At 47.3% G+C, this 27,370-nt stretch overlaps 1 protein-coding gene across 1 annotated transcript in view; it reads right to left on the bottom strand.

Moving 5' to 3' along the window:
• DNAAF8 (dynein axonemal assembly factor 8) overlaps window positions 1-27,370 on the bottom strand; it is a 103,579-nt gene that overhangs the window by 36,383 nt on the left and 39,826 nt on the right. The window contains 9 exon segments of the mRNA XM_064726304.1: window positions 131-325; window positions 3,488-3,616; window positions 6,686-6,830; window positions 8,068-8,222; window positions 11,084-11,190; window positions 13,089-13,227; window positions 13,230-13,307; window positions 16,134-16,278; window positions 18,562-18,678. Of these exon segments, the coding sequence (XP_064582374.1) occupies window positions 131-325; window positions 3,488-3,616; window positions 6,686-6,830; window positions 8,068-8,222; window positions 11,084-11,190; window positions 13,089-13,227; window positions 13,230-13,307; window positions 16,134-16,278; window positions 18,562-18,678 (1,210 nt within the window).

Genomic DNA, 27,370 nt, shown 5'->3' on the forward strand with positions numbered 1-27,370 from the left:
TCTCCAGCTCTCTAGTGGGGTAACAAAGAAACCCATTCTTTCTGAGGCCCCTTCACCACATTTTCCATGATGTTCCTGCCGTGCTAAAAAGAGCTACTCAGGGTAGCCCAAGGTCTCCAAGCTGGGTTACCTGCACTCTGAGGCTGATCCCTGGGGGGGGGCAGCAGGATCTGCTGGAGGAGCTGCCCAGCACTCTTCAGAGCCTTCATCCCCACCAGGGTCAGCATCACCACCTGCTCCATGCCGGGCTCAGCAGCGAAAGCTCGGTGGCTCAGGAAATCCAGAGGGATGGGATGGGGCTCTGGCACCACGCTGAGGTTTCCTCCTGCCCAGGGAGAGCATCAAAATAAAACTGTTACCCCATGAAAACACAGCTCAGGCTTTCTGCTGTGAAGGAATTGTATAAATCCCAATCAGCATTTCACTGCCTCCTCACACTGCAGCTCAGGAAAATCTCCTGAAGGAGGAATATTAACACAGCAAAGCCCCTCTAATTAGTCCCAGTCCTTCCCTGGAATTACATTTTGCCATGTAAAGCAAATACATTCCTTGTAATTTTGATATCCTTATTCACACCATTAGGCAGAGCTGAAAGATCTACACCAAAATGATTTAAGGCACCAGTTTTGGGTTGATAACTAATGACTGACTTCACATTAAATCAATACTTGATTTTGCTTTCTAGGACATTGCAGGGCACACAAGTGGGAGCTAATTTGGGGACTGCTGTAACTCTGTGCTTCTATGCACAGTCGTGGTGGGAACAGCACGGCCTGGAGAATCCCTGGCCCATCAGAAATCCCTGTTTTTTCCAGACTGATTCACTACATGATTATGTAAGCAATAAACATTTATTTACTTACTTATTCCCACATCATAACATTTCACAATGCTAGAGAATTGTGAATGACATGCATTTAATTTTCATTTTTCCTTAGGATTTAGAGTCACTTTGGTTTTGGAGAGCAATATGTTTTAATTCAAAGTCCTGGCATTCAAATTTTCAAATAATTAAATTAAATTAAACTAAGTTAACTTGCTGAACCCATAAAAACTCCCAACATGTAGTTAGTGAAATAAACATGGGAATCTTTTTTACAGAACTAGGAGGTTTAAGACTCACCCATGTGAGTCATAGATTAAGAACAGAAAACCCATTTCCTTGCTGTTTGAAATCCTATCAATCTCCCAGCTTTGAATGAATGGGTTACCAAAGTGAATACAACTGTACAAACTGAAATTTAGAATATCTGAGTAAAATGAAATTGGAAAGTGCCTTTCCTGCACCTACAGAACTACAGCTGCCAGCGTTTATCACTTCAGCACATTCCAGTTCTACACACAACCAACAATTTATCTCATTTTAATATTTTGACTTCTCTTGAAACTATGGCAATAAATACGTATTGATTGGCTGTTAACCTTCTAATTATCTGAATTAAGGCTTAATTGGACGTTACTGTGTCATGTTTCAATAATTTCTTTTTGCATGTATCTTTTAACTTACTTTACAAAGGTATTTTCACTTTGATTTCCATTGATTCTTCCATGAGAATTACTGTGATTGACTGGCAGCAGAACTGTCACTGACATTTTATGAAAATCCTTTTGCTAGGATTTTTCTCCTGAGAAGCTGAGAGGCCTCAGAAAGGAAATGTAAACAATAATTATCTGATGGCTGTGGAATGTGGTCTGGAGATGGTTTAACAACAGGTGCATCTTTGATTGGTCTCATGTGAATCGTTTTTACTTAATGACCAATCACAGGTCCAGCTGTGTTGAGGCTGTGAGCAGTCACAAGATTTTATTATCATTCTTTTCTAGCCTTCTGATGTCTCCTCTCTCTTTCTTTAGTATAGTTTTAGGATAGCATTTTTAACATAATATATATAATAAAATAATAAATCAGCCTTCTGAAATATGGAGTCAAGATTCTCATTTCTTCCCTCGTCCTGGGGACCCTCAAACACCACCACACAGAACAGTAAATGAGAATCTACAGACAAACAGCAGATTCCCAATGGTTTTATCCAGGAAAATCCCCTGTTAGTGTGGCTGCTCCATCCCTGCAACTGTCCAAGGCCAGGTTGGACAGGGCTTGCAGCAACCTGGGATAGTGGCAGGTGTCCCTGCCTGTGGAATGAAATCACAGAATCACAGAATGATGAGGTTGGAAGGGACCTCTAAGATCATTGAGTCCAGCCTGTGCCCTCACACCTCAACCAGACTGTAGCACCAAGTGCCATGTCCAGTCTTTTTTAAACACATCCAGAGGTGGGGATTCTACCACCTCCCTGGGAAGAGCATTCCAGTGCTTTATTATTCTTTTGGTGAAAAATTTCTTCCTAATATCCAACCTGTACCTTCCCTGAGGTAGCTGGAGACTGAGTGCTCTGGTTCTGTCAGAGACCAACCCCAGCTGTGTGCAGCCTCCCTTCAGGAAGGTGCAGAGAGCAATAAGGTCACCCCTGAGCCTCCTTTTCTCCAGGCTGAACAACCCCAGCTCCTTCAAACGTTCCTCACAGGGTTTGTGTTCCCAGCCCCTCACCAGCCTTGTTGCCTCCTCTGGATGTGCTCAAGCATCTCAACGATGTTCTAAATTGAGGGGCCCAGAACTGGACACAGTATTCAACATGAGGTGTCACCAGTGCTGAGTTCAGGGGCAGAATGAGCTCCCTGCTCCTGCTGGCCACACCATTCCTAATTGTTCCAGGTTGCAAGGCAAGATGTATTCTATCACCATCTGTGTGGCAGCTGTCTTTTGTCAAGTGGGCAGTTTTGCCTTATCTCTCTCTGAGTGATCACAATTGCTCCTCCCTCAGGAGGGGACATTGCTGATAACAGCTATTGAATGTCACTGCATGGCTGATAAGAACTACAGCATCCCATTGGGAGATGTGAGCCCAGAGGGAGGAGCCAAGCATTGCTACCCAGATATAATCTGGAGATCCTGGAATAACTGCATGGCTCTCCACTGGATTTCCCAAAGGAACAGCAGCTGCCTCTTCTTCCACTGGATCTTCACAGGAAGACTGCACCCTTTTCTACAAGATCCTGCTCCAACAGAACCAGCCCTGACACTGCAGGAGGGCTGAGCCACAATTCCAATGGGACTGCTGCCAACACCCTGACCCACAGGGTGTCAGGTTGGGTTCTGACTCTGTCAGTGTTGTTTTAGTTTACTGCAGTGTTTATTTCATCTTCTTATTTTCTTCCCTACTAAAGAACTCTTATTTCCTCCTCCCATATTTTTTGCCTGAGAGCCCCTTAATTTAAAATTTCTAGCAATTCAGAGGGGTGGGGAGGGTTCACATTCTCCATTTCAGGGGAGGCTGCTGCCTTCCTTAGCAAACACCTGTCTGTCCAAACTGAGACACTAATGCAGGCCAGGATGCCATTGGCCTTCTTGGCCAGCAAGCAGATGAGGTTTGAGGTCCCTCCCAGCCCAGAGCATCCCAGGTGTGTGGCCCTGGAGCCCCTGACGTACCCAGGCTGAGCAGCGCGGCCGCGGCGTACGGAGCCCCGTGGAAGCACAGCGACGGCTCCTGTCCAGCAGCTGCAGGGGGGAGGCTGTGCCCAATGCCAGGGCCTGCCTCTGCCAGCTCCTCCATCAGCCCTGTGCTCAGAACAGCAGCAAAGGTGAGCAACGCTGAGCTCTGCTCAGCCTGACATGAAAACACCCTGCTGTTTCAGTCACTGGTCACAGCTCCGCTACAGACTGAGCTTACCTGAGACACCAAACTCAGCTGAACCATCCCCTCTTCCCAAAATCACATGGGCCACTTAAAAAAGGGCAAGGAGCTCTTGAAAACTGAGGCTGGACCACAGCTTTCTCTGGCTTTTTCAGCACACCCAGTTGTTTCTATCCCCTTCTAACTCTGCTGGGAACTGAAACGTGGAACAACTGCACAGATGCTGCCACAGAGCTCCTGAACTTGAATAAATATCTTAAATAAGGTGGTGTCCACTAGGAAGAGTCCCAGATCTGAGCCCAGTGATCACGTGGAGGCCCTCAAGGCGTCTCACACTTCCAGGAATGAGGCCAAAGTCCTGCACCCCACGGGGGCAGGGAGGAATTGCTGGGGTGACAGACCTGAACAGAGACATCATGTTCTGCTCCTGTGATTTCCAGGCTGGAAAATATCCCATTCCACGCCACTTTTACAGACACTAAGTGCTTAAAGCCACAATCTCTCAGCTCCCATTCTCCCTCTAAAGAGCTGGGCCGTGCACAGGCAGTGCATTAAGGTGTTGCATACAGTACATTTCCACAACAATTAGTTCAGCCTTCTGTAATAATGTTTCAGGCCACAGTTTTAAAGGCTTGTTATTTTTTAAATTACTTTGTACACATTTGATTGCTTCCTACCATACAAGCCTGTCAAAAATTCACTGTAGTGGAGCATGGGAAATGGATTATTGGTGCTACAGGCTGATGGCAAAGCTTGGATGTCAAATGTACCACTGACAATCACCTGCTCCTCAAAATTCAAAAGGCATGAGGCACCAAAAATGGGTCATCACTGTCCCAGCAGTATTGCCTGTTGTTTATTCAAACTCAGGGCACGGCAGAAAGTAAAGCTTGGACAAAAATGTGTGGTGTTTGGACTCAGGACACAGATCCTACCAATTTATCTGCTCTGTTTCAGGAGTAGTTGTCAAGTTTTAACTTGCTTTGAGAATTGAACAGCATTCGAGGCCCTGAAGGGGAAACTGCTTTTCATATTAATTACAAATGCAGAATTTCTTAGTGAGGTATTTACCCTACTCCAATCTCGGTGCTATTCTACACTTCCCAGATGCCAATCCAATGCTTGTGGGGAAAGAATTTCAGCTTCCCCTCTCCAGGGCTCTGGAATATGGACTAAGGTGTCTTTCTGCAGTACAGGACTGATGAAAATAGCACAGAACGCATGGAAAGAGACATGTGCAAAATCTGTCACAAACAAAGGGAAAAACCCTGAGTTCTCTAGCATGAGGGATAATATTTTATGTATTTCTAGTGGAAATTTCCCCGTGCAAAACATGAACACAAAACATCATCTGTGGCACTGAGGGAAGCTGCAGAAACTGCACTTTTTAATGAGCAACTTTCCCTGGGTGCAGAGGCAGCAGGTGACACGGGGCTGTAATTACTGTGCCATGATTAATCCTCTGTGTCTGCACATGTTTTCAGAACATTCTGTGATAGTCTCAAGAGAAAAAGCCCAGGACTATTTGAATTGTCATTGTTTCCCCCCCTTCGCAAACCTCTAAATGTTCTTTCCTATTGTGGATAAATTAAAGGAAGCAATTGGGCTGGGGATGAATGTCTCCATCATGGGCTGTGTGGGATGGTGCTAATGGAAGGGTCACCCACAGTGGGGAAGAGCCAGGGCACAATTTCTGTTCCCTCCTGACCACTGCTGTTGCCTCTGATCTTCCCCACTTCAGGTCAATGTCAACTGATCCTTAAGAAAACAGAAACTCAAGTAAGAAGATTTAAGGCAGCAACTTGGCTGGGTTTTGGCAGTCCCTCCATAGAAAATGAGTTACTTTGGGGTGCCTGGAGGTCACAAGGATGCAGGACTCAAAGCTGAGGTTGATAGGATCACATGCTGCCCTCAGGTTCAGTGGCACAGCTGCATTTTGGCCACCCTACCTCTCTGGGCAGAAAGAATTTCTGAGAGGAGGTGACTGAGGCCATAAAATCCCAGCAAGAGCTGGGAGGGACCCACAAGGATCCTTGAAATCCAACTGCTGGCCCTGAGCAGGACAGCCCCAACAACACCTCCATGCACTGGGTGTGAGATGCCAAAGTCAGGCCCAGCTCTGAAGTGTCCAGGGACAAGGCTCACAAATCCAAACAGGAGGTTACAACCTCACATAAAGGGAAAACATTTCCCATAATGATGGAACAAAGGTCTGGGGATGCAGGAGAATTGTCACTGACATCTTTTATGACAAATCCTTTCCTTAGGATTTTTTCCTCCTGAGAAGCTGGGAGGCCTCAGGAACAAAATGTAAACATTGATTATCTGCTGCTGTGGAATGCAACAGGTGCATCTGTGATTGGTCTCATGTGGTTGTTTCTAATTAATGGCCAATCACAGCTGGCTTGGACTCTGTCTAAGACAGAAGCTTTTGTTATCATTCTTCTTTTTCTATTCTTAGCCAGCCTTCTGATGAAATCCTTTCTTCTATTCTTTTAGAATAGTTTTAATATAATATATATCATAAAATAATAAATCAAGCCTTCTGAAACATGGAGTCAGATCCTTGTCTCTTCCCTCATCCTCAGACCCCTGTGAACACGGTCACAGAGAATTTCTGCCCTTGCAGATTTTCAAGACCTGACAGAAAAAAAGCCCTGAGCATCCTGAGGGAATTCATTGCTGATGCTCTGCTGAGCAGGATGGTGGATCAGAGACCTTCTGAGGCCCCTTCCACCAGGAACTACTTGGTGATTTTAAGTTCAAGAGGACTCCAGAGCTAAAGATCAAACAGCTGGCAAAGGCCAGGCAGCTCTGTTGGATGTGCAGCAGCGACTGATTCACACCTTGGTCTGGAGATTCCTACAACAACGTGAGCAGGCTTTGATATTCCCCATAAATATTCCCTGCACTGCACAGCTGTGGTTGCACTGCTGATGTGGAACCCCCTGCAGTGCAAACCCTCCCTGGCAGGCTGCTGGGCAGGGCATTACCTGTCAGCAGGGCAGGGATGTGATGTGTGGCATTCTCCCTCCTCAGCAGCAGCACCAGGCAGTGCCTGCGGGGCTCACCGGGGACTTCTCCTCCTGCAGCACCAGCAGGTGAGCCTGAGCTCTTGCCAGGGCAAAAGACAGCAATCTGAAATAATGAAGGGCAGATTAGACTGCTAAATCCACATGTAATTACTATAGGGCTCAAGCAAATAGATAAATTACAATGGCATAACAAGATCCAGCTCACCACTGAGCCATAGGAACTCCAATATCTGGGTGCTCTGCGTCATCTTTTCCTGAGACAGAGAAACTTAATTTAAACTCAGGGAAGAGGCTTAACACAAAATCATCCTGCCCTGCAGCTGGGCTGGGCTAAAACCAGAGCAGTTGTAATTCAGCTGATAGGTGGTACCATCCACCATAAGTGGATGCACCATAAGTCACTCTAAGATTATCTGGAGTCTCAAATGAAGGGATGATATTCACATTGGAGCTGTGGTTGCTGCTGTTAACTCCTTAATGGTCACTTAGCAACATGCTCCAAATATCTGGCTATTTGGGCTATAGTATTCCATAAATAGGTTTCATTCATTCTACAAAATATTATGGGCAGAGACATTGTTATTCCTTAGGCTTGATCACAGAACAAGCAGAAAAGAGGGAATTTGTAGAGTTTGATTTGCAAAATTATGCATTTCCTGACTGACATAGCCTCAGCATGATGATTTGAAGTGTGGGGTCCATTCCTTTGTGAGAGAAGGTGTCATATAATTCCTGTGGGATTTATAATATAACAAGGGCAGCACTGGACTTCTTGCATATGTTAAGTTTGACTGCAACCTTGCATTTGTGATTACTGCTGTTTCCTTAGGCTGACTTGTCAAAATGCCAAGTGCACTTTCCTTCAAACCTATCACCATGTAAGGCAGAGCTCCAAAGCAAAAAAAAAGTTAGTTTTGAAAGCTCTTTTTGAGCACTGAAGTAGGGGACTTCATGCTGTAAGGCCCAGAGGGACTGTGAAGCACATCACCAAATATCAGTCTGATAGTGAAGACTCTTCTCCTGAACCACCTTTGCACATCAGTATTTGGTTCATGGGGCTACTGCCAGCTCCTGATTATTCTGACACCAGTGGCAAAATTCACATTTGTTTTAGTAGGAGCAGGATGATGAATTTACACTCCTGTCCTCCATGAGAGGCCAAGGCTTTGTTGGGTTTTCCTGCTAGGGAAAAAGCCAGCACTGAAAGCAGCCAGAGCTCACTCACAGGAGCACAGAGAGCTGGGAAAGAGGGAATGGGTGTCCTGCAGCACTCACTGGAGGAGTGCTGGCACCATCAGCTGCAGGGCAAGGGGTGAGGCAGGGCACGGAGGGCACAGTACCTGCCCTGCTGCCATGCCCAGCACGAGGCCCTGCTGTGCTGAGAGCTGCAGCTGCCGCAGTCCTTGCAGCACAAAGCCCCGGCGGGCACAGGCGGAAAGCACGGCCCCAAAGGCACACGGAGGCACCACAGGTGACACCAGCAGAATGATGTCCCCTAGATCAAAGAAAGGGCAAGAAAAACAGCGTATTATTGTCACAGGAGCTGTGGTATCAGTGCAAGGCGGCTCTCAGAGCAGCTGCCTCCACCTTGAAGCAAACAGCTGCATCCTGAGCAGTGTTTTATGGTTTGTTTGCTGCATCCAGCTCATCATGACTGCAATCCAAGGCCAGCCCAGAGTGGGAAAGCTTATGGCATCATCAGTAATATCTTTGTGAATCATCATGAGACGAGCCAGGCTGTCTCCCCAGGTCTGGGAGCTGCTCACAGGCAGTGTGTTGGTGTTGGTGCTGGCTGGGCTGTGGGAGCTGTCCCTGTGCAGCCCCCAGCACTCAGGGCAGGACTGAGCCTTGCAGGCCTGGCCACGCTCTGAGTGACCAAACAGGGCAACAAGAACTACTTATTCTTGCTCCATTTGTCCACTCCAAAGAGCATGAAGCAGCTCTGGCCACTCCTCTGTGCTCTCATTGCTCTCTGCTGTTACTGGTGGTCTCAGCAATCCTGCCCAGCACCCCCTACTCCTTCCCGTTGTCCCTCCTTTGTTCCTGCCTTTAATCTTCATCCCAGACACAAGCTCCTGAAGCTCTGGACCACCTGTGCTCTCACCTTTGGTTTGGTACCCTCTGGGGCCTCCCAGGTTCCTTGGACACCATGGCAATGGTACCAGCCTGCCCTGTCCCACCTGATCCTCTCCCAGCAGCTCTGGCTGCTCGAGCTCTCCCTGAGTCCCTCATCCCAGTACAAATGATTGTAGACACAACTGGAATTCACCTTGGGTTAGAACTTTGGGTTTTTAGACTCCTGTTCTTCAAGTTGAATCCCAGGCTCCCTGCCAATCTTGAGCAAGCTCAGGAGAAGCCTCCAAGGCCTCCTGAGCAGCCCCCCACATCTTAAAAAGTGTGAGACAAGCTCAAAACTTTTCCCTGAAGCCTCTGACCTGCCTGAGCTCCCTGTTTTTACCATGACCTCCATTACTACACTTTCTCAGTTCTAACACAGCTTTTTATCCCTCACAATGTATATTCAGATCTCCAGAAGCTGCCAAGAGTGAGCTCTGAGACCATTTTTACATGGGTTTCCTCTATGCTGCCTCAGTAATTTCTCATAGCTTTAACCAATAGATTTATTGAGATTGGAGGATTTTTCATTGTGTCCCAGTTGATTCTGAGGGTAGGACAGTGAATATTTATTTTTATTCTAAATTTTGTGATATGGATATCTGTCCTGTCAAGGCTCAGCCTGGTTGTTCAAAGCAACAGCACCAAAACCTTGTATTTATCACTAAAGATGGGACAGGCAGGATGGTTCTTTGCCTAAAATCTCTGTTTGGCTTTATGGCTTTAACACTGGATTTTAACCATATTCATGATATGGGAGCTGTCAAAACCTAAGATTGCTGGTGGGAAGATTTTGGTTCCACTCCAGTTGATAACACTTTAAAAACCATTTTTTTGCACACACATATCCCAAATCAACAAGAATATCTGCTTGGGTCACCAAAACTCTGATTACTGAGAAGGGGCAGGTCTGCCTAGCTGCAATACCTCTGCTCTGCATGGGTAAATATTCCTGCTCCAAGAGGAGCTGCTGGAGACCACAGGGAAGGAATCACTGAATGTTTCTTTTCCTGAAAACCCCAAGGGTGTCTGCTCCCAGAGCAGAGTTTCAGCTCCTCTTGCCAGAGCAGAGTTATCTGAGGAGCAGAGCTTGACAGTGACTTCTGAGGCTCCATGCAGATGGAACGTGGTGTGGTGGAACTCAGCAGCCCACAGCAAATGTGAATCATTAAGGGCCATAAAAGGAAGGGGAGGCAGCAAATGTGACTCATTCCATCAGTAGCCACCAGCTGCCATCAATCCCAATCCCAAATAACAGAGCCAAGGGCTGCCTGCCAAACTACCTGAGTTAACATGAGCCAAAAGATGAAAAACTGGCTCAAAATTGGTTTTTTCCTTTCTCCCTTCTCTATTTTCCTTCTCTTCTACTCCTTTTTCATCTTTTTGCCTTATGCTTCCATCCTTTTCTCATGGATTCTTTTCTTTGACAATGTAATTCCCCAAGCCTTCTTTCCCTGTCACTCCAGTCCTGCTTTCCCTCTGCCATCTCCTCCCTGAGAGCTGCTGAACTTCTGCTCCCCTCTGCTCTCCCTTCATTCCTGTGAATGAAATTCCCTCTTCAAATGGGCCAGCAGGAACCAGCCAGGAGCATTGTCCAAAAGCCCCCTGCCCCCCAGATGGGCTGTGCCAGGCCCTCTCCAGGGGATGTTGGTCTTTCCAGCAGGAGCCCAACACCTTTTAGCCTTGGCAGTGTCCCCTGGATATTGCTGGTTAGGTTTGCTGCTGCTTAGGTCCAAATTCAGGGGCTGAACACTGCTCCTACAAAGGGAAAATGGGGATGTGAGGTGATAACCCATTGATATTAATCCCATAAAATGCTCTCCTCTCTGACTGTGGTCAGTCCTGCCCTAAACAAAGCCTTAACCTTTTAATTGCCCTGATTATAATATTCAGATGATCTCTGATCAGTGAACCAGCAGTTTAAGGACTCTGTCAGCTCTTCTTTCTTTGTGCAGAGATTTCCTGTGAAGTGTTTTTTGTTTCTTTTTCCCCCCTTCAGTGAAATCCAAGCAGCCCCCAGGACTCCAGCAGCTGCTCCCATGAGGAGGATGAGGTGGTGCCACTTCTGTGCTTCATTCCAGGCAACAGTGTCCCACTAGAAATTCATTCCTGCCTCCACAACTGGCCAGGTCACAGCCCTGAGCAATGCAGAGGCAGAACTGCCTTAGCTGGGCTGGAGTAAAGTGATGTTATCAGTGAAGGAGAACTGTAAACCCTCAAATTTCATTTCCTAGCACTGACCTTTGGTAGTTGAGACAAGCATGGCTGGAGGTCGAGGCAGCATCAAGCCCTGGAGGTCAACTTTTTCTTTATCTGCTCCTGCCCCAGCTGGGGAAGGTCTCTGAGAGCTGCAGAAAAAATGATAAATATTAAATGAAAAATATTAAAAGGTTCTGACTCAAACCTACTTTCTGTGACAAATCCAAGGCCACAGAAGCTTCTCTGGTAAAACTGCTTTACTGGAAAAGCCATTTCAATCCCTTGTCCGTGACATGAGCTGCATCAAGGTCTCTCTGACTGAACATCTTTTCATATTACTCCCCCTGAGGCTCCCTGTGTTCAATTAAAAGTAGCTAATGCAAAGTAGTCAGCTTGGCAAAGAAATCTGGGAATCAAGAAATATGTCAGGCTGCACTAGCAGAGCTTTTCCCACCCACAGACACATCCTAGTTGCTATTCACTTTGGGCTCTTTAGGCTGAGTTTAACCAGTTTGAAGGGTTCGTGTTAGGCAACAAGCATGATCCAGTCTGGCAGGGATGTTCCTGCCAGAGAAACTTCCACAACATTCCTGCACATCCAAAAGGACCCAATCAGGGCAGGGTGAACAGAAGGTGTGCTTGAAAGCCAGGGACTGTCTGGGAACAGTTTGGGCTGGGACTGTGAGCTCAGGCTGCTCAGGCAAACCTGCCTCATCCCCTGCCACCAGCACGGAGCTGGCTGGAACACATCCTGCTTGCTCACTCCCAGGAGCCTGGAGCATTTGCAAGTCTAATCTGAAAAGGGCAATCTGAGCTGCAGTTTTTGTATTCCTGTCTCCCAACAGACCAAATTACCAGCATTAGGAGAAAGACAAGTGCATTATTTAGGAGGTAACACTGCTCCGGACTGAGTTATACCAGAGGAGCAGAATTTATCATCTTTGTAAGAGGAAAATGCATCCCTGAGGAAAATAAACAAATAAAGAGAATGAAATTTGACCAAATTGATTTTTTTTTTGACATCTTAAACATAAAAATGGTGAGAGTCACTGGTTGTGGCTGAGAGCAGAGCTGAACTCTGACACATAATCCTGCACAGCAATCCACAGGTTAATTCCACATGGCTCAGCTTTGCCACTCACAGAAAGCACTGACAGCAGAGCAGAGCATCTCACCTCCAGCCTGCTGCCTCTGACTGTGCCACCCTGCCCCCAGAACAGGCAGCATCCCTAAAAACCTCTTCAGAACCTGCAAGTCTGAGCCTTCTGCAGCAGAGTTTCTCATGCAGTTCAAGGTTATAAGCCACCCTTCATTTTCACACACTTCTCCCATCATCCTCCAAAGAACCTGTTCCTACTGAATCCCTTTATCAGTTGATAAACAGGGCAAAGCCAGAGGTTTCCTAGGAGAGGGTCACTACTGGCACAGCCTTGCAGCTCTTCTCCAGCACCAGGTGTCCAAATCATGCAGCAAGAGTGTGAATTAGGGGCCTGGATACCAGGGAGCAGGGAATGGGAAGCAACTGCAACTGTCCCACACCTGACACATGTAGGAGCTGGAGCTGTGCCAGGGCAGGTTTAGGTTGGAGATCAGGAAAGGTTCATCCCCAGAGGTGCTGGCACTGCCCAGGCTCCCCAGGGAATGGGCACAGCCCCGGGGCTGCCAGAGCTCCAGGAGAGCTTGGACAGGGATGCCCAGGGTGGGATTGTTGGGGTGTCTGTGCAGGGCCAGGAGCTGGGCTGGATGATCCCTGTGGGACCTTTCCCACCCAGGATATTCCATGGTTCTGTGATCTGCTGCAGAAGAGAGAAGGATTTCTGCAGATTGCTCAACTGGCTTGGAAACGCACAAGTGGAGGGATTGCTCCCCCTGCACCCCCGTGCTGCAGGACCCAGGACACAGATCTCTGAGTGCCTGCCTGCCTCAGGACCCAGATCTCTGAGTGCCTGCCTGCCTCAGGACCCAGGACACAGATCTCTGAGTGCCTGCCTGCCTGCAGGGCTCACTGCCTGTGCAACAACACCTCCAAACCGTCCTGGGCCATCACCTGGCAGGCGGGGGCAGCATTCCAGCAGCTCTCCCTCCGAACCACAGGCACAGCTCCCGGTGCACCCGGCTGGCCAGGGGCAGGGACACGACAGGCTCCGCCCTGCCACAGCCTCGGGTGATGTCCTGCAGGATCCCTGGGCTCTGGGGCCTCTCACGCCTAATGCCAGCACTGGGGGCACCTCGCCAGGCTCTGAAGTGTAGGAGGAAGGCAGCTTTTCTGTGGAAACAAACACTTGTGTGAATAAAACATGGAATAACCCACCCCAAAGTCATTCACTCCACTTAAGGGCTCTTTTCGGATCTGTCAGAGGCAGACTTCAACAGAGGAACCACCTGGTTACCTGTCCTGGGATCCATCTCCTGGTTACCTGTCTGGTGTCGCAGACACATTTTATGAAAAATCCTTTCCTTAGGATTTTTTCTCCTGAGAAGCTGAGAGGCCTCAGGAACAGAATGTAAACATTGATTATCTGCTGCTGTGGAATGCAACAGGTGCATCTGTGATTGGTCGCATGTGGTTGTTTCTGATTAATGGCCAATCACAGTCAGCTGGCTTGGACTCTCTGAGACTCTCAAGCCTTTGTTATCATTCCACTTCTTTCCTTTCAAGCCTTCTGATGAAATCCTTCCTTCTATTATTTTAGTATAGTTTTAATATAATATATATAATAAAATAATAAATAAGCCTTCTGAAACATAGAGTCAGATTCTTGTCTCTTCCCTGATCCTGGGACCCCTGCAAACCACCACATCCCTGGAATCCATCTCCTGGTTACCTGCTCTGGAAATCAATCCCTTGGTTATCTGCCCTGAGATCCATCTCCTGGTTACCTATTTTGGGAATTCATCTCCTGGTTACCTGCCCTGGGGGAGAGATGCTGGCAGCACCTGCTTGTGTTTACCCAATAGCAAACCTGAGGTTATTCAAGGCAATCTCCTGAAGAGAGGAATTGTTTGCCTCATCTTTGCTGTGAGAAGTTATTACAGGTGATGCACTGGAAGTGTCCCTGCCTGTGGTTGGGGTTGGAACTTGGTGGTCTTTAGGGGTTTTTCAGCCCAAACTGTGACTCTAAGCCAGCACTTCAAGTTCCTCTTGTTCATCACCACAAGGAAGGCTGGGGGATTGAAGTGCAGGACAAGAACTGGGGCCTGAGGAAAGGGATGGTTTTGAAGGGCATCACAAAATGGAAATCTGGGAACTTCTTTTTTACATTATTTCCTTCTGGATTAAATACAGATTTTGTACAATGCTCTGAGGTCCAGGCAAATATTTGATTTGCCACCTTTAATTTTCTGCCAGGATTTGAACCCTGACTTCCCTTATTTCTTTCCACAGCTCTTCCCTATGACTCTGGCAAACCTTTCTCCAGCACAATTGGGGCCAAGGAAGTAACCCAGAAAAAGCAAGTTTGCCTTCTTTCCAATTCTTACTGCAGATGTCAGAAAATGCAGCAAGGTGTGTGATTTTCTTCCCTTAGTTTAAAAGCATATACAAATGTATCATTTCTTGCATGAGAATCAGAAGGCAGAAAACAAATCTCCAGAGCAGGTAGATAATGGAGCAACTGGCTGTAAATATTTAAAATAATAATTTTAGAGTTATCAAGCTAAGGCTAAAAATCTAATTTACAAACTTGCACAGCAATTCTCAGCTCAAATGAATTGTCTCTTCATATGAAATGTTCTTAAATAATGGTGCATGGTACAGAGCATTGAAGCAGATCTGCTGCCTGTCAGCTCCTAATGACTGCAGGTTTTATGGTTTTCTTATTCATCTCTGGAGCCCTCCTCCATTTCTCCAGCTCTCACCAGGAATGTGTTCTGTGCACAGCACCCAGACAGCTGCAACTGCAATCCCATTCCTAGGGCAGCCTGCTCCTGCTGCTTTCAAATGCAAAAAGGGAGAGAGGAGACTGGGCAATTTTCTCTGCTTAAGCTGGTCCTCAGTCCCCTTCTCTCCCTCTCAGCCTGCCTGTGGCCTTTCCCAAGAGAAATGGATTGTCTGTGGCATATCTGAACCTTCCAGAAGAACTTCCTGGCTTAAAAAGAAGCACAAGCCACAAGCAATCTGTAAACTCTGCAGCTAAGGGCACACCTGTTGCTCTGGAATATCTGAATATTATTGTGCTGCAGCAGCAACCAATAATGTTCCATGATGCTTTAAGGCAAGCTTCATCATCTCTGTTTCTCAAATGGGAGAAAATAAAGATTTGAGTGGTACATGTATATTTGATACATTGGTGTGTGATGTTCAAGACTTTGTGATTTGAGTTCAGAGCCCCAGATTGTGTTTATTTACCTTCTCCTGCTGGTTTCCCACCTCAGATGGGATTCTATTAAATAATGTAGCATTTTGGTGATGGTTTATCAGCTAATGCAATTACAGGCCAGATAAATCAGTACTCCTGAAGTCCCATAGGCAATGAGATGGGGGAATTGTGGACAAGGAAGGCTGGATTTTCTGCAGCTAAAACCTTCAGGAGTATCAGTGGGGAACTAAATGATTTTATTTAACTCACATGAGCCTATCCCTGGAGCTCAGGGCACTGAAATGTTGGACAGCTCACTGCAAAGGAACAGCTAAACAGCTAAAGTTTGAGACCCAAAAATGTATGAAGAGTTAAAAATTCAGCTCATGGATATTCAACACTGGGAGAAAAAGGAAGGGAAGGGAAGGGAAGGGAAGGGAAGGGAAGGGAAGGGAAGGGAAGGGAAGGGAAGGGAAGGGAAGGGAAGGGAAGGGAAGGGAAGGGAAGGGAAGGGAAGGGAAGGGAAGGGAAGGGAAGGGAAGGGAAGGGAAGGGAAGGGAAGGGAAGGGAAGGGAAGGGAAGGGAAGGGAAGGGAAGGGAAGGGAAGGGAAGGGAAGGGAAGGGAAGGGAAGGGAAGGGAAGGGAAGGGAAGGGAAGGGTCAAAGCTATTCTATCATTTCTTTTGGGAAAGATAGAGGAACTGATAAAGCAACCCTCATGCAAATGTGACTGATCACCCTTCACCTCAGTGCAGTTACAGGTCAGGGAAGCTCTGGAGGAGAGGCAGAGCCCACCTGAGCTGGAGAGCAGCAGCTCCTGGCCGGGGTAGAGCAGGCGGAGGCCGCAGACATCCAGCCCAGAGCCCAGCAGCAGCCTCAGAGTGTGATGGGTCTCCAGGGGGTTTTGGAAGAGAGCCTCAAACAGCAGCACCATGGCAACCTGGACAGCCAGAGAAAAACATGGAAAAAGCAGGGAAATGGTCCCAAGGCCAGCAGAAGCTCAGAGGTGCAGCCCTGCTGCTCACCTGTAGTTCCCAGGATGGATCTGCACTGCCAGAGCTGCAGAGAGGCCTGGGTTTGGTTTGTGTTTATGGGCAGCTCACACATGAGGCTCTTGGCTTTGGGCTAAATCACAGCTACCAATAATTATAATTTAATCTATTTCTGCTGATATAACTTTGCCTTTTGTCACATAAACCTACTAGTGAAAAATTGCAAGGCCTCTGGGGCAGAGCCCACAGTGCATCCCTTCTGCTGTTCACTTTGTGCAGCACCACTTGCCCATCTTTGGATGATTAAATAATAATAGACCAACTGGTTGTGTCTCTATACCTTTAACAGCACCAAAATCAACACTAAAAAAACATCAAAAGGCAAACACTGGTGCTGTCCCAGATTTACATTTCAGAGTTTTCTGTACCAGCCTAATCCATTTCAGCCCATCCTGGCATGTAGGAAGACTCACACCAACACATTCTGAATGTTTATACCCAAAAGGGAAACAAATTATTATTATTTTCCCCATCAGAGAAATAAATTGTTTTAAAAAGCAAGGGCTTTACAACAGGGAGTTGTGTGATTCTGTGGATAATAAATTGTCTAGCTGGGGATCAGACAAGGTGATTTTCTGGCCCCAAATTTCAGCATGGCTCTCCTGGATGTTGAGCAGCTCAAGGATTTCCCCAGCTCAAGGTTTATGGCTGCAGCAAACACCAAATGCATCCATCACTACTGGACACTTGAAATGAAATGCTACTGCCCCATAAAGACATTATGAGCCTTTACCATCATGATAAATGAAGATAGAAATTTACTCAAATCATATAAAAGTGGTCTAATTAGGAATAAAAGCTCCATTTCTTTATGTTTGTCTAACTGAAGCTCTCCTGCTATTAACCCAGTACTCACAGCAGCCAGCAAGGAAGAATTTTCCTGAGGCTGCTCTGAGTCCCTGGGGCTGCCTGGGCTTGGGGCCAGCTGTGATAACAGAGCCATCCAGCACAGGGAAGCCTCTGGAAGTGCCAGTGTCCCCTTTCCTCAGGAGCCTGGCACTTGGCCTGGCTCTCCATTGCAGATTGGTTCAGTTGTGCCCAGCCTGAGTGATCTCAGAGAACACCAGAGATCACCCTGGGCTTCCTGCCTTGGCCTGGTCACTGGGGGCTCCCACTGCAGGGTTGTGCCCAGTTCTGGGGCCACCAACACAAGAGAGATGTTGGCCTGTTGGAGCCAGTCCAGAGAGCCCGTGGAGATGCCCCAAGGGCTGGAGCCAGGCTGGCAGAGCTGGGGGTGCTCACCTGGAGAGGAGAAGCTCCAGGGACACCTCAGAGCCCCTGCCAGGGCCTGAAGGGGCTCCAGGAGAGCTGCAGAGGGACTGGGGACAAGGGATGGAGGGACAGGACACAGGGAATGGCTCCCACTGCCAGAGGGCAGGGATGGATGGGATATTGGGAATTGGGAATTGTTCCCTGGGAGGGTGGGCAGGCCCTGGCACAGGGTGCCCACCCTGGATCCCTGGCAGTGCCCAAGGCCAGGCTGGGCAGGGCTGGGAGCAGCCTGGGACAGTGGGAGGTGTCCCTGCCATGGCAGGGGTGGCACTGGTGGCTTTGTGGTCCCTCCAACCCAAAGCAATCAATGGCTTTGTGACCCTGGGCTGATCCCTGTTCCTGCTGCTGGCCCAGCCCTGCTCTTCTCAATAAGAACTCATTTCACAGGGGTGAGGTCCTGAACATTCTGTGCTGCACTCCTCACCAAGAGCTAATTGAAATCACTTTAACTTCTCTTCTCCTGGGGTAGAGTCAGTACAAATGCTCCCCACTTGTTCATACCACACACACAGTTACTCAAGGTCAGGCAGTACCAGAACCTTCAGAAATTTCTTGGAATGTTTCTGAGTTTAATCCAAGTTGCGCTGTTTACTGACTTACAGTCAAGTGGTTTCAGGTTATCAAAATTTTGTCTACTCTTACAAATTTGCACCTGGTTGGTAGCAATTTCTCCAACCTACACATTTCAAAGTTTAATCTTCTGTGGCTCAGAGCAATCAGCACATCAATACTGATGACATAAAATACTCAGCTGATATATTTAGGTCTGAGGGAAAAATACTTCAAGCTCAGAATTTGTATCAAAGCTCTAGATTGAAATATTCCAGGGCACTTCATTGTCCCTCAGTGTCCCCCTGAGCCCCAGGGGAGGAAGGAGGGGGTTGTTTGTTGTTCTTTACCTCGATGTCTGTGTCCCTGCAAGCCTCCATGGCACTGCTGTCAGGGAAGTGTTTGTCATCACTCTCAACTGTCTGCCAGTAAAATCCCTTTGGCACTGCAAACGCCTTCTCCACAGCCTGAAATGCACAAAGGACAGCTCTCACTTCCATGTTGCCTTGGTCCCTTAAAATAAAGCAGGAAAATCAGGATCTTGTGGCCACAGAGCACACGAGGATGCAGCTGGTGGATTAAACTCAGCCCAGTGTTGTTAATTTATGTCATTTGCTTTCTTCCAGCTATTCTAGTAGCTCCATTTAAGTGATATCCCAAGAATATAAATCTGCAACTGCTTCCCAAGAGCCTGAGCATTCCAACCCAACACACAGAGCACCCCCAGCCATCACCAGGAGCTGCATCCATCAGCTGAGACCTCAATTCTCCACGACTGTGCTGAGCACTCAGCAGAAAAGGCCTTTGTGAAGGCAATGCTCTAATTAACCAACCAAATGGAAGGGTAGGGAAGGGATTGCATGAATTTCTACATGCCTGTAGCCAAAATAGCACATTTCTCCTGTGCTCATGTCACCACAAGTGACACATATCTGTTAGCCTCATCGTGCCACATTCTCATGGATAGGCAAAAATCTGGCATTTGGGTCACAGCTCCACACAAGCACAGCATTTCCCAGGCTCAGCACCTTATTTTGTTTTTCATCCATTTTCTGGGCAGCCAAGCAAGCAACTTGTACAAGTGCAAGGGTAAGGATGTGTCACTCAGGAGAGGAGAATGTGCTGTGACTGCACGCTCTGTAAGCAAGGCCACAGTCCAGGGACAAAGGCAACCCTTGAAAGTCACATTTGTCAGCTTCTGGTTAGAACATTCCAGAAATATAGATGCATTTAGGCAGAGTTCACGGTGGGCAGGAATCATTCCAGGGATCAAAAAATAAAATAGTCACTTTTAAAACACAGGCTCAGGTGTAACTCAAAGAAACTTCACTACTTTTAAAGGCTCTACTTTGATTTACTGCAGGTGTTAACTTGTCCTCAGCTTATGTGGACTGACCTTTTCAAAAAAACAGAAAAAGAAATTAATTTTCAACATGGTTTCATCAGGACTTTTATGATGGAGAGAAAAGGGCTAACCCTGCATGGAGAAGCATCCACTCTGCATTATGAGCTCCATATAATGCTCTTTAATTGTGTCATCACCTGAGAGATTTCGGGTGTGCTGCTTGGCAAATGACAGGCACTTCAGAGCATTCCACAAATGTTTCAAAGTAACAACCAGAAAATGAAATTCATTTGAATATTAAAGCCCCTCTGACAACTGCCTTTCCACTTCAGCAGCCTTTTGTGTTGTCTCCTTCCTCTGTTTCCTGTGCTTCATGAGATATTTGCCTGAAATCAGAACTGGGGATTTCACTTTTACTCTGTTTCAGTCAAATCAACTGCACCAAACCAAGGGCTTTGGCATCTCCCAGTGGATCTGTGCATTCTGTCCTGCAATCCATCAATCCCCAGCCTCCACTGCTGACATTACACTTGGTTGCTGTGGAAAATATCATCAGAGGAAAAGGAGATTTAAGGAAAGGGATCTTCCCCATTGCCAGTGCATGATGCCAGCTCCTGTCTGCAGCAGTGGCACAGTGCAGTGAGCCCAGACAAGCCCTACAGAGTGGGAATGCAGCAAAATCCCAATTTCCTATTTCTTTCAGCTGTTCCTTGAACAAACTTCTTGTCTGTGAATGCTCTAGAAGGAAAAGAAGAGATAAATGTGCTCAAACCAGCACCAGCCTCTATTTCCATAGAAACCTGCAGGATAATCATCCAGCTCCAGGGCACAGGGGGGAAAATCCAAGGGGATTCCAGGGTGGAAATCCAGGCTGGAAAATCGAAGATGGAAAATCCAAGGGGATTCCAGGGTGGAAATCCAGGCTGAACCAGAAAATCAGGAAAATCAGGGATTCAGTGGAAATCAGGAAATCCAAGGAAAATCCAAGGAGAAAATCCAAGGGGATTACAGATGGAAATCCAGGCTGGAAAATCCAAGGTGGAAAATCGAAGGTGGAAAATCCAAGGGGATTCCAGGGTGGAAATCCAGGCTGGAAAATCCAGGCTGGAAAATCCAAGGAAAATCCAAGGAGAAAATCCAAGGGGATTACAGATGGAAATCCAGGCTGGAAAATCCAAGGTGGAAAATCCAAGGGGATTCCAGGGTGGAAATCCAGGCTGGAAAATCCAGGCTGAAAAATCCAAGGAGAAAATCCAAGGGGATTCCAGGTGGAAATCCAGGCTGGAAAATCCAAAGGGATTAATGAGACATTTGCCTGAAATCAGGCAAATACACATCCTGGTGTAAGCTGTGGATCCATGGGGATCCCAGGATGCTGCTCCAAGGCCACATCTGGGAAGCAAGGCCTGTGGGAATTGTTCCTGTCATCTGTCACATCTGTTTTCCAACAGCCAACCTGAATGGGAGTTCACAAACCAACAGAAAACAGAGCTTGAAAAGTCTTATTTCTCCCAGAAAATCCTTCTCCTCGTGGACTAGAAAGCAGAGAGGTGGCTGCAGGATGAGCACCCTGCTTTGTCCAGCCTGGCTGTAATGTCCAGTGGAGAGCTCCTGACACAGCCTTCCTGTGCCATCAGCAGGAAAAAACAGGCAGAAATTCACTTTCCCTGTGAGGCAGGAGAGAACTGCATGGAGCCAGTTGTTCTAATGCTGAGCTGGGCCCTTTTGGACACAAAAAGAGAGGGGGATCCTCTGCAGGAACCTTCTGCTACTGAAAGAACTTGGACACTGTTTATGTTACTTTAGTGCTACTTTTAATGTTCCACAAGAGGGTGGGTGTGAGAATTTCACCTCAGGGCTGGTTCCTGTCACTCCTCCAACATCACAGCAGCTGTAAATCCTTTCCCAAGCCTGTGGAAGCATCAGCTCTGAGTGCTGACCTGTCCCTGGTGGGAGGAGAGGAGACTCCCCAAACCCTCAGAATGGTGAAGAAGCAGCCCAGCCTTTGATCACTGTCACAGAGATGTTTTATGACAAATCCTTTCCTTAGGATTTTTCCTCCTGAGAAGCTGGGAGGCCTCAGGAACAAAATGTAAACAATGATTATCTGCTGCTGTGGAATGCAACAGGTGCATCTGTGATTGGTCTCATGTGGTTGTTTCTGATTAATGGCCAATCACAGTCAGCTGGCTCAGACAGAGAGTCCGAGATGAAGCCTTTGTTATCATTCTTTCTTTTTCTATTCTTAGCCAGCCTTCTGATGAAATCCTTTCTTCTATTCTTTTAGTATAGTTTTAATGTAATATATATCATAAAACAATAAATCAGCCTTCTGAAACATGGAGTCAGATCCTCATCTCTCCCCTCATCCTCAGACCCCTCAAACACAGTCACAGATCCCTGCCTGGAAACACAGTGAGGCTCTGAGCCCTGTACCAACCTCCCATCTCCTGGAAAAGCCTCCTCCCAGGGAGGAAGGCTCCTGCACTCAGGCAGCAGCAGCTGCACAGCCCCGGGGATGCTCTGACTTCTGCTGTGACAGGTTTCAAAGCCCAGACTCATGAACCATAACCATCCCCATGTGTGTCTCCAGGGCTTCTTACAGCACCGACATCCTCTCCATCCACACTGCCCTGATCAGGGTGGGAGGGCACATCCATAAACTCCTGGTTTTAGTTATTCCTTTTTGTCAATTTATCCTTATTTGGTTTGGGTGACAAATTCCAGCTTCTGTCACCTTAAGACCCTGGAAAAGACCACTCTATGCCACAGCTAGGATTGAGCACACACCAGTTTTTCCAAAAGCATTTAAAAGAAACCCCAAGCTCCTGCTTTGGTTCAGATAATATTACCCAGATGAAGGCAGACAGTTCTGGGAAAGAAACTCACAGGAGAACAAAAACATGCTGTAAAATCCTCAGCAGAAAGAAGAATAAGCACATCTCAGAGGAGACTGGAGCTGCAGCAAAGCCATAAATATTCAACTGTCACACAGAAATATGACCAAGCCTGTGATCCCCTCTTTGTGCTTCCAGTGTTTTCTGTTCCCATCTCTGACAACAAAGGAAGAGCTTTTGCTGTCAGGTGATCTGAGAGAGTCTCCTGAGTTGCAAGGACTCTTCCAGGCTGTTCCCAGTCCCAGCAGGAAAACAGAAACTGCAGGAAGCATCCCCATGTACTCCACAATCTCATCTCACACACAAGGCAAAGTTCTGCTCAGCCATTATCTCTGAGACACCACCAGACCCCTCAGAGCAGGATTCTGCACTTGCAGGGCCTGCAGAGCCAGGGGGAGTTCTGGGCTCAGGGAACCTCTCCCTGCCAGCCCTGCTGAGCACATCAGGCCCAGCAGAGAAAGCATTTCCCTCTCTCTGTCTCTCACTCAGCAAGGCTCATGTCTGATGGGATTCACCACATCCTGCCCCTGAATGAGGCACATCATTCTCAAACTCTCTCCTCTCCTTGCTGCCTGTGCAGGAGCACAATTGTCCTGGTAGAACCCAGATGAACACAATGCTGAGTGTGTTCCCTGCACATCCTCCCTCCCCAGTGTGCATGTTCCCTTCAGATGGCTGCAGAGTTTAGTACAGGTTGCTGGACATATTATTTTATCATTTACTAGGAACTAGTATTTAAATTCCATTTAATGCAATTTTGTTAATCTTGACCTTTTTTTTGTCAAATAATTAAACCATATATCCCTACATTATCCAAATCATTTGTCATCAATACACTTTCAATTAACCTTCCTCTATATTTCCTAGTATCAAAAACAACAACCAACTGTCATCATCACTCCACAACCACCTCCAAACAAACACAGAACTAACCCCAGAACTAACCAGCCCAAAAAAACCAAACAAAAATACAAACCATGATGATAAATCATCAACCAATCACCCACCAAATTCTACGTTCTTGTGGCTTATAAAAACCACAGGCAGCAAAAAGTCTGAGATGGAGAGGGCTCAGCAAGGGAGACATGCAGTCTTCCTTAACTTGTCTTCCTTCCTTTCTTCCTTGTCTTCCTTCCAGTTGTGGTGAGTGGATTTCAGACAGTTTGAAATGGATCTCACTTCCCCTTGCTCCCCTCGGGATTGGGGAGATCTTAAACCACAGAATACAGAATTAGAGAGCAGCTCCCAGCCTTTGTGCCCAGCAGCACCAATGGCAAAGCACAGCAGCTTGAGAATTCTTTAAAGCTGCTCTTTTCAGGAATAATGAGTGATGGACACAATCTAGATGTGAGCTGTCAAATTTTAGGAAGAATGAAAACCTCTAATGTTTTATTCCTCTCCAAGCTGTGCCTTCATCTTTGTGCCAGCTCTGGTAGACATCAGTGTAGTCCTTCCTCCTTCTAAAGGTTAGGGGGTTTTATTTACAAATGCCAGGGGCTGCCTGAACTCCTGGCTCCATGAAAATAAATGCCAGACTCCAGCAGGATTCAGCCAGGGCCAGGGTGTCACCTTCTGCCTCCTGAAGGTACAGCCATTCTGGGCTGCAGCTGGGGATTATTTTCTATAAATGGAAATAGATGAATGCCAGGACAAACATTTCTCCCCCAGACAAGCCTTATCCATGTGGAATCTCCAGCCAGATGTGCTCTCACCCAAGCTGCTGGTACAATGTGAGCTGGCTGCACTGCACACTCAGGCTGCCAGCCAGGCAAGACCTGAGCCTTTCCACTGACTCAGATGAAGAGAAGCCACAGGCAAGGTTTGAAAGCAAAGGGAGGATGAGCCTGTCCTTTTGAAGCTCTTGCTTTACAGCTTCAGCCTGGATGTCCCAGAGCTGAGTGCTGGCTCCATGGCTGGCACTGCCAATGCTGCAGGACTCACCCTGCCACCTCTGCTTTGGGTGAGCCTGGTGGGGAAGATGAAACAGGGAAGCCTTATAAATATGATTGTCTGGCAAAAGATTTTGAGAATATGGAAACTATAAGTGAGATTGAAATGAAAGCAAGCTTTGAGATCCCTCAGTTACTGAACAACTGGAAAACAATGGTGTGGCCAGCTGAAGGTGATCCCCTTTTGATGGAACAACACCCTCTGCTTGCAGACAGGCCCAAGGGTCAGAGCAGACCCTACAGCTTGGCAGAAGGGGCCCAAAGAGGAGTTTATAGGGTTGAAAATGTAACACAGTATGGCAATGTAGTGATTCTTACAGGCTGTATGGAAATGCTGTAGGATTTGTATCTTGTACTAGATTGGTTAGTGAGAATTAGAATATCCAACACAGAAGAAGATTTATTGTATTGTAATGGGAACCTCACTCTCTTACCCTTTTACTCTCCCCCTCTCTCCCCCTCTCTTCTCTCAGCCTGCTCTGAGCTGTGGCTGCAGCTCCCAGCAGGGCCCTGCCCCAGGCCCTTTGCAATGAACCCCAAGTTCCTGACCTGGCTGCAGAGATCTCTCACCTCTGTCCTAACCCCCCACACTCTTACATGAGCCCATGTGGAGGAGCTGTCCTGGGTGTTTTATCCCTCCCTAATGCCCAGTTCAGCTGCACACAATCAGATCTTTCAAGCTTTGGAGGAGGAAAGCACAGCCCTGGGCCGTGAACTGAAGCTGGGAGCTCACAGCAATGTGGGGAACTAAATCTGGGAGCTGAGCAAATTCTCCAGGGAGCCCAGGCAGCATTTCCATCCCAAAACATGGCCCAGCTTGAGTGCTGCTCACACAGCATGAAATGAGAGAGAACACATGGAGACAACCCCAAATCAAACCATAACTGCCCCAGCACAGGCACTGACCCACAGCAAAGCCCAGTGGCTGCAGCTGGGGGTGTGTGAAAGGCAGTGCCCACACAGCCACTGCAGGGCTGGGTGAAAAGCTGATAAAAAGCTGTGGTGATGAGCAGCAGCTCCCTGAGCAAGCCTCCCTCAGCACTGAAATTAAAAGCTGTTACAGCAAAAGGCAGTGGAAGATGCTGAAGGCAACTCAGCAGGGCCAGGGCCATGGTGCTTGTCAATGAAATAATGTCACAGCACTCAGAGCCCAGGGAGCTCAGTGTTCTCACTGAGCTCATCTCAAACAGACTCACAGAGCTGAAAGAGCCTCTGCAAGAGCCTCCCACTGCCCCTTCAGAGGCTGCACACACAGCCTGGGAATCAGCTCTGAATCTGGGCCTCAAGTGCACAGAGCAACAAGTGCTGCAGCTGGGGCTGCTTTCCACAGGGATTTCAAATTCCAGCAGCAATGGCCAGCTCTTCGTGTATCCAACACAGTTATTCCAGAATGTGAAATAAAATATGCAACTTTCAAAGCTTCTGTGTGTGAGAGCTCCTATGGCAACACAGCTAACATCAACTCCAGCAGGGAAAGCCCAGAAATCTGAAATTCCACATGAAAGAACTGCTCTACTTTCTGCCAGCCCCCTGCCACACATCAGCCTTGCTGTTAGGTCAGTCTTGTGCTGCTGGACATTTTCAGCAGGCCTGGGTTACAATACTGGGGCAAATTCAGCTCCCTGGACCCAGTTCTGGGATTCTTATCTATAATTAGCCAGAAAAAAATATAAAAATAAAAAATGGAGCTTTGCTTAAGCAAAAAGTAAGGAGGAAAACTTTGTATAGACCTGCTCTTAATCACTGCTATTTGAAAAACCCACACAAACTTTGTGTCAGAGCAGGGAAGCTACTAAAGGAGCACCTGATCATCAGGAGGTGCAACAAAATCAATTTTCTGGGACTTAAAGTAAAAAATCTCCTTCACCTTGACTTAGATCCCTGAGTCTATGGACATTTTGTCCCTGCCTATGTCTGTGGACAGAGAAGGAGGGTTGGAGGTTCCCCTTCTTCCTTAAAAGCTCCCTGGAAATGCTGCTGTGCCCTGACTCTGTCCTGGCAGGCACCTGCACAGGCTGGGAGTTCAAGGAGATGCTCTGGAAAATGATCATCAAAAGCTGAACCTTTTGGGCAAATGTCCCAATGTCCAGAAGAACTGAGGGAGAGGAAAAGAACTCCAGCAAGGAGCAAACAGGCTGGGGAACAGCAGCACCAACACTTGCTCTGTGTGTGCTGTCTGTATCCCTAAGGTGAGAGTTTGCATCCTGAGGCTTAGCAGCAGAACTACTTTTATTTTATGCTAAAATGAAGAAATCCTCTTTCTGCTGACAGGGGAGCTTGCAGTTAGCAGCTTCCACAGGGCTGGTGTCACTCCCAGCCCTAGCTGGGCTTTAATGCCTGCATTGTGAGCTGCTGCTCCTATCAGCAGTGAATTGCTGCAGGTTAATGGGCTCATTGCACAGCACTCATAAAAATGCCTCCAAAAACCAGCACAGGCAAAGCAATCTGTTTGAGGTCCAGAACAGGCAGAAAATCCAGCAGACAAATTGACTGAAAACAAGACATTGGCTCATGCACTAACAAACAAAAAGCATAAAGGTTATTACAATTACTGCTGGCAATTGCTCCCCAGATCACACACAGGAGCTGCTCAGTACACAACAGCTTCCCTCTGTCTCCATTTCTGCCCATTTTTTTTCCACCATCCTGCCAAGATTTCTCTCTCAGACTCTGATCTACCTGGAGCAAAAGCAGGGATTCACTGCATGCTCCTCCTCCACGTGGGCACAGCTTCTTTGGCTGCTTAGTTTTGTACACACTGCCTCAAAACAAATAGAAATGTACAAAAAGCAAAGCATGGATCACTGGCCTTGTACCAAACCTTCAGACCAAAGAAGTTAAAAGAAGATGATACTGAGTTCTCTATGCAGCACTTTTTGGTTGTATTTTAAAGACACTTGGGAACATTCTCTGTTGGTAGCACTTTGCAAAGCTCCAGGGCAGACATCAGGGTGAGCTGTGCCTGCTG

Source organism: Zonotrichia leucophrys, chromosome 14 (genome assembly GCF_028769735.1).
Source record: "Zonotrichia leucophrys gambelii isolate GWCS_2022_RI chromosome 14, RI_Zleu_2.0, whole genome shotgun sequence".
In the NCBI taxonomy this organism is placed as follows: Eukaryota; Metazoa; Chordata; class Aves; order Passeriformes; family Passerellidae; genus Zonotrichia; species Zonotrichia leucophrys.